The sequence below is a fragment of the Buceros rhinoceros genome, unplaced genomic scaffold, assembly GCF_000710305.1.
Source record: "Buceros rhinoceros silvestris isolate BGI_N320 unplaced genomic scaffold, ASM71030v1 scaffold2064, whole genome shotgun sequence".
NCBI classification, from domain to species: domain Eukaryota; kingdom Metazoa; phylum Chordata; class Aves; order Bucerotiformes; family Bucerotidae; genus Buceros; species Buceros rhinoceros.
In genome coordinates, this window is record NW_010406308.1 from 110,518 (window position 1) to 118,141 (window position 7,624).

Consider the following 7,624-nt stretch of genomic DNA (forward strand, 5'->3'; position numbering starts at 1 on the left):
ACTCAGAAGTGTCAGCGTCTGCACCTTCTCTAGCACCTTCTCTCCTCTTCCCCTAGAAAGGGGGAAGAAGGGTAGCTCTTTGCACAATGCTACACTAACTAGAGAAAAACAGGAAAAAAATCTGTTAATTTATTGCATTTCTCTTGCATGAAAAAAAAAGCTTGCTTTTCTAGCCCATGAAGGACTCAAAGTTGTCATTTAGAGATGCGTCAAGCCGTACTGCAGCTTATGGTGAGTTAGAATACTAACCTATGTGCAAAGGCATCTTCCACATCCCTGGATATGTCTGTGAACATGACTAATCAAGTACCTTGGTACTCTTTTTATAACTAACTAGCACCTAGAATTAACAGCATTGCATTGCTTACACACCGACTAAAGGAACTCTAACTTCTGTTAGAAATGCTGCAGTATCTGAAGGTAGAGGACTCCTAGAGTAAGGCTGCAACACCATTACCAAAACAAGCTTTATTTCACTCAGACTAGCTGCTGCATCAAAACGAGTCATGATATAGCCATAATGCCGTGGAATCAGTTATCAGATAACAGTGCTTTTTAAAGCGTGCCTTAAATGAATGACAAGGTGACCGGTAACTACCCAAGGTCAGCCGTCACTACAGAAGCCATCGAATGGGATTCTACCGCGTTCCAGGAACCGGATGCCGGTTTGGAAGCAGAGCAGTATCTTCAGGATGAAGCAGTGACGTGCCACTGCAGCAATAAAAAGAAAGGGCTGTCTCCGCCAATTACAGCTTCTTGATGTAATACTTCAAGTATTACTCAACTTTGTGCAGCAAAATTCAGAGGTGGTTTGTTAACGAATGTTGTACCTACAAACGACTGACTGCCTTCAAAGAACAGCAGTACCACAAGGGTGGTACTACAGGGACAAACAATTGTGCACAGGCTTTTAGCGCTGCACTGCTACAAAATCGTAACCCAGCCCTCAACTGCCTGCAGCAAACGGGTGACTGTCTGGGAGGGACAGCACGCTTAAGCACATCAGGAAGCTCTAGTTTCCTCTATTTCCATGCAGCCTTTCCAGAAACACAAGATTTTGCCATTTCCCATAATAAGAGACTAAGTAATGTCAATGCAACTTAGTGACACATTCACACTTCATCCACTACCCAACAAAAGCATCAAGGTCGTGATCGGAGACTACTGAGGTTACCCGACTCAGAGCTGGTTGTCATTTTAGTCAGTCTGCAACTGCGGAATCGCACACCCTCTGCCCTCTCGGTCACGCATGCTGACAGCTACACCCTCGCAAATATCCTCCCCAGTCTCATGCCATCAGGAAAGGAGTAAGGCTCAGAGCAGTATCTTTTTCACGAAGGTCAAAGATCTTAATGAGAAAAGACGCTACAACACGGGGCCTGCGGTCTGGTGCTTCCTCCGCTTTCGAGGCGGACATCCCAGTATTACAAGCTCTGCCACTGGAAAGAGGAGCATTAATCCTTACGGGCTGGTGCAAGCGTGACTCTAATAAATGCCCTGCTGTTCCTTGGCTTCAAGGGGAGAACAGGGCTGAACTAACACGGACATCGTGACCCATTTGAGAATTCTTTTGGAGACGATTCTAAATCTGAATCGGTATTGTTGCACACAGAATGCAAAGTTAATACTATATTTAGGAGAGCTCACTTAACTCTTCAAACCTTTCACCCTCCCTCTTCCCCTAGAGCTTCTCAGCTCCTGTGGAAAACAGGTCTTCTCTCCACAACGTCGGCAGAGGGTCTACTCTGGGATTGCTAGTATTAAAGGAAGTTTACAAGGAAAATTCCATTCAACAGATTTTATTTATCAATTTGGTTTTGCGATTACAACCGTTTCAGTTTTCTTCCACCGAAGACAAAATACAAACTTTTACAGCAACACTTTCAGAGAACATTCATAAGATAACAGCTTGATATTTGCGCAAGTTGGCTTCAAGAAAAAGCCAGGTAACTTGGAGAGTCACTACAGTTCAGTGCCTAAGATCGATTTAGGGGCAAATACAACTACAGATCTATGAGCTACCTTCCACTTCAAAACACAAGGCCAAGAAAAACTGCAAGTTGTTTTTTCAGGGTTTTTTGCTAGTACACAGCACAGTTCAGCCAATACTGCCGTTTCACAACAGAGAAATTACTTTCTACAGTGAGGCAGCCAAGCACATGGTGAAGATGTATAATCCAGCCTCCCCACCCCCCAAACAACCGAAAGGGAAACGATGTGACCCGCAACCCTGTGAACTGGGGATTATACCTCGCTGGCGAGGCAAACACGCTAGCGGTGCACAGTGCGGGCCCTTCCACACCACGTCTAAACTGATACAGTGCAAGCTTGAGTTTTTCAGATTGGCATCTGTACATGTCAGAGATCCTGGGTTTCCTAAAGTCTTGGAAAGTAGCAATTGCTGGCACCAAGAAAAATTCAGTAACTAAGGCAAGGTTTCCCTTCCACCCTTCCGAACAAAACTTGAGGCAAAAGATTAAGCAACTTTAAGGCACTTTAAAAATTATTTGAACTCTGCTTTACCAGCATACTTTATCAGCAACCTAAATCAGGATCAGCACAGCTCGTGAATAAGCATTTTAGCAACATTTTGCAGAGCAACAAGTTTTTCTTTTTTGTGGCAATGTCTTTCATGCTGTGAAGTGTTCTGTAGCACTTTTCTGCAAGTTTCCCAAAAGACAGCCCTTTGAGGCCAAAAAATTTATATACCGGGCGTACAGTTTGCTCTGCTGAGCTGAAGGAGAACTGTCATACTTTAGAAGAGTGTTTTTCTCACTTCAAAGCACAGAATACAAGCTCATGGATATCTTTTTGAAGAAACAAATGTAATAAAATAGTTCTGAGATAGGGAAAGGACAGACTAAGCGATTTCTCAATAAGGCCAAGGATATACCATCTCACCCACACACATGCTGTTGCTGCAAACTGGCTGCTCATTCTGCTGTTTCAATAAACCTGAGCTGATTGTCTTAGTTTTGTTTAGAAAAACAAAAGCTAACGAACTCAAAGATACAGTACTGGTGAGTAACTTCTGTATTCCGTAGCAATTTGAGTTTTCTATGCAGCACAACAGAAACAACGCCATTCCAACTAGAAGAACACGAGAAAGCAACGCTCTGCGCTTCAAGTTTCCAACTGAAGTGCACTTAATTTGCTTGGTATTTAATTAAGTTCCGCTGCCATGCCTATTATCTGCATTAACGCTATGATCTTGTATTGGGTGACAAATTCCAGCCAAGTCAGAGCTAGTAAGACAATACTACAGATTATCCTGAAACTGATGATCACGGGCTATCATCAAGCGCTATGTACTATGTGCTACATCCACCACTTGATTTTATCTTGACTTCCATTCTTCCGTGGGTTTATTTTTACAGGCGCTCAAGTCAGTCTGCATTGGAGATGACGTACCTTTGATACTCAGATCGCATGGCTGATCCAGCCAAGGAAAAGAAAAAAAATTATTATTTGGCCAAATAGATTTCCTTAACCAGTTAGCTTCAGGGGAGGCACACCTGATGCCAGGAAGGAGCGAGGGGAAAGAAAAAAAGGTATAGTCTTATCAGTCCCATGACTACAGCCAATTCGTACTAGGATCAAATCAGATCCACTGAACTACCCTTAACTGCTCCTTCAGCAAGCAGACAGAAGGTTAAAACAGGAAAAGGAAAAAAACCAGACCCCTGAAATTAATGGCAACAAGTTTACAGAACATTTGAGTAAGAAAAACCTCAGGATTTCCCAAACACCAGTATTTCAAGTGTAAGTGTACGCTGTTGCCTTTTTATACAGGGAGTGAACTGAATTTTATTACTATTGTTTTGGTTGGTCTTTGTAGGCCAGAACAAAAGGTAAACAAAGCTTCTGTTTGCAGCCAAACATTACCATACCCTGCTCCCTCACCCCAAGAAAGGTCAATAAGGGACGGTTATTTAATGGAAAAAGTTTTTAAATTGGAATGCTCAAGTCACACGTATTCCATTCTCCTATATAAAGCTAGTACATAACTGTTCTTTAATTATCTCTGAGATAGGTGGGATGATTTTCAGTCTTTTAAGGCACTAATCTTCATTCCCCCTTTAGAAAGATTATCCCTACATCCCCTCTCCATCCTCAACTTTAACTGGAAAGGGCGACAGATTCCTGTTTGGAATGCAATATTTTACCAGGCAACCTTTACTCTTGTGTAAAAAAAAAAAAAAGTTATGTTATTCTGTTAAGAAATTATCTACTTCTACAATTTCGTTCATCCTTCTAGCAGCACGCTGTAAGAGCCGTAAACTACTACAAATGGTATTTCACTCCCTGAAGTCAATCGCCAGAGATTCACATCTTGATAAAACTGAAGGGATACTGTATCCAATGCTGATTTTACTAGCTTTCACAATAAGTCATCAGAAGATTGTCTACTCAAGACAGTGTTGCTACTGAATAAGAAACTCTGAACGTCTACATTTGGCATATCAAAAAGTCCCACGGCAGCAGCCACTAAAGGAAAATAACACAGCCATTAGAACCCATGCAGCATATTGTGAGTAATCCTGTTGAAGAGATTCGTATCACCTCTTGCCAAGTATAATGTTGCAAAAATATTCTTTTAAAGTCTTCTTTTAGAGATTTAAAGGATATAATGAACCGCTGTCTTCCATGAGCAACAGAAAATATTTTGGTTCAGTGAACTACAGGTGTTGGGCTATTAGTCCATTGTGATGCGGCAGGTCCTAAAGCGTGTGATAGTTTCGGTCTTTCGACTTGCAGAATTTGTACAGAAAGAAAATGACAGCCTGCAGACCCAGAACAAGGACAATTCCACCTATGAAACTCGCGGCATCAAACGTGGATTTGTGTGGAGCAGGTGGAGTCACAGTAGCATTTGTACCTGTTAAACACCACATGAGAGTTTGTGAGTGCACAACGCTCCCAACAGTTCTACAGATTTTACAGCTGGCTTCCTTGTATTAATTAAGATTATTCCAAACATCCCAACACCAATAAGAAAACAAAAAACAATCACACGTGAAGACAGGTCAGCAGCTGCACTTAGATTACTGACACCGAAATTCTGATTAAATACGGTTTGTACAAGGCTAGAGCTGTTTATAGCCAAACTGTTCTGGGCCTCAATACTGAGCAAGTCCCAGCTGGGCTTTATTTGTGCTTCGAGAAAGCCAAAGCTTTCCTCCTTTACTTAGAAGTGTATTATTGATATGCTCACATTCAAAACACCTCTCCAATCTCTGCTGCTTACATTAAAATGAAATTATTATCTTCCATTTACTGCACTTTGCCTCAGGAGTTCAAGCTACTTAAAGGGATCACCTGAAGCTGCACCACACACGAAGCTGGAAGTACCATCCATCTGGTGATGGCTAGTTTTAAAGAGCTTTACCTCATGAGACCTGGTGGTATATCCAGCGGTATATCCAGAACTGATGCTGAAATAAAGTATTCCAGCTTATTCCCATTGCTGCAGCTCAATTTTCTTTTTAATAGATAACCCATTATTATGTTGCAAGTGAATAACAAAATACCACCTTCCAAAGACAGGCGAGTTAAGAAGTGACTTCCAGCCGCACTATTAAAAACAGGCAGCTGATTTTGTTTGCCCAACACATTTCTGACTTTTAATCTCTCACCAACCAGCTGCTTCTCAGGGCATTACCTTGCTACATACATTCATCACTTTAAAAACAGATGTACCAGAGAATTACAAGTGACAACAGCAGACACACCAATACTACTAGTAGTAACAGTTACCTGGGGTAGTGGGTGTCGTGGTCACTGAAGGAGCGGCAGTTGTCGGTAGAGGGGCATGTGTGGTTGCATTGGTGATGTTAGCTGTTTGAAAGAAGACAGCACGCACATACCTTAATTTTCAAAGTCTGCAAGCCCTGAAGTTCTTACATAAATGATTTATCTTGTTTTGCTTAAATGAGGATAAGCTTTGACCTCAGACTGTACTATGCACAATTTCCATGTCATTAAGCCAAGTTTCTGTAATAAGGATTTTTTTTCAAACTTGTATACCATTGTTTTGCAAATATTTCGGGGTTCTCCACAGATCCGACAGCGATTCTTCACTCAGACAAAACCATTTTTTCAAGCACTAGTTGCTGGTATTTGAACAAAAATCAGCAGCTTCAAGACATCCAAGAATCTTCATCAAGGCAAAAGACTCTTTAAACAGCTCTTTGAATCAGTTAGAATTTATTGTTCTAAAAAAATACACCATGTACTATCTCTAGACAGGAGATAAATGCTCGCAGGACAGCAAAAACTTTCTCCCCCTGATCCCAACACACTAACTGCGAGCGACATCGCTGGAATAAGCAAACACTCACCTGTAGCTAGACTGACTCCTGCAAGTTCTTCCACTATCAAGCCAGAACTCCATTTCTCTGACCCCCCTCTGATTAGCACTGCTAAAAATCAATCAGTATTCCACCACGCACCTGGGATAAACGCCAACATGTGTAGGTTTACTCAAAGCTAAACATCGCCTTACCGTACAACAGGCTCTTCTGAGCCTAACAAATACCAATTTGTTATCTCCCAGCTCCCTTAAGCAGCAGATGCTTTTAAAGATGAGCTTTTTAGATTTTTTTTAAAAACACAAACTTCACTGTTAAGATGGCAGCACACGTAAGAACAGTTTTTGAACTGCACAACAAAAAAACCTCGTAAGAATTCATGATTATTGGAAATGACTAATTCAAACAATGACCACTGAGCCAATTCTTAATTATATTGGAAAGAAGTATTCTGTGGAAATTTTATTCACCAGTTCCTAGTTCACTGCCGTTCTATGTTCAGTGTTACTGTATTACCTGTAGTAGTAAGAGATGTGGTAGCAGAAGTGGCTGTGGTAGTATTGGAAGACTCTGTGGTACTGTTGGAAGGCAGTGCAGTAGTATTGGAAGGCGACGTAGTAGTATGGGCAGGAGGAACAACTGAAGGAGCTATGGAAGAATGAAGAGTTATGTTAAAAGAGATTAATGACCATATTTAACTGAAAAACCAAAACACAGCAGCAGCAGCCTGAGTTTTAGGGAATTCACATAGTACCAAATTCTACAGTGGTTTTGGTTTGTAATTACAAAGCAGTTGAATGTTCGATCCACCACGCTAACAGCAAAAGTTGCACAAGTGAATACACGAGAAACCTAGTCGCAGGCAGCTCAATCGAGGCAGTGTTCAGCTGCCAACACAAGATTCCTCAAAGCGAAAAGGAGGAAGAAGAGTCCTATTGTACAAGCGTGAACTGTGCATACATCACACAACAGGAAACTAGGTACTCAGCACTGCTTCCCAACCCCACGGAAACTAAAATCCAACCTGACCTATCTCGTACAACTAGAAACCAGAGGGGTTAGACAGCTGAAGCAGTATGGGGAGAGGCCAAGACATCCTCAAGAACTTAAAAATTTAGCTCAAGTTTTCCATTCTGAGAGCTGTTGCGGTGCTCTCCGTTTCAGCATGTGCTGTAAAAAAACCCCACAAACCACAACTGTGAAGCCTTCTGCAACTTGCTGTGTTATCCGAGTTAATTATACATGGACAGCTTATCTAAAGGTTGCTTCATCATACCCCGATACATCAACAAGCTTCCTGCTGAAACGTCGTT

General features: G+C 41.7%; 1 protein-coding gene across 1 annotated transcript in view; it reads right to left on the minus strand.

Annotated features, from left to right (window-relative positions):
* Positions 1-4,298: 4,298 nt before the first annotated feature.
* The window catches only part of CD164 (CD164 molecule, sialomucin), a gene marked incomplete at its 5' end in the record, with an annotated part of 6,181 nt that continues 2,855 nt past the window's right edge, over positions 4,299-7,624 (minus strand). The window contains 3 exons of the mRNA XM_010134017.1: positions 4,299-4,879; positions 5,758-5,838; positions 6,828-6,959. Coding sequence (XP_010132319.1) covers positions 4,722-4,879; positions 5,758-5,838; positions 6,828-6,959 — 371 coding nt within the window. The remainder of the gene's footprint in view (positions 4,880-5,757; positions 5,839-6,827; positions 6,960-7,624) is intronic.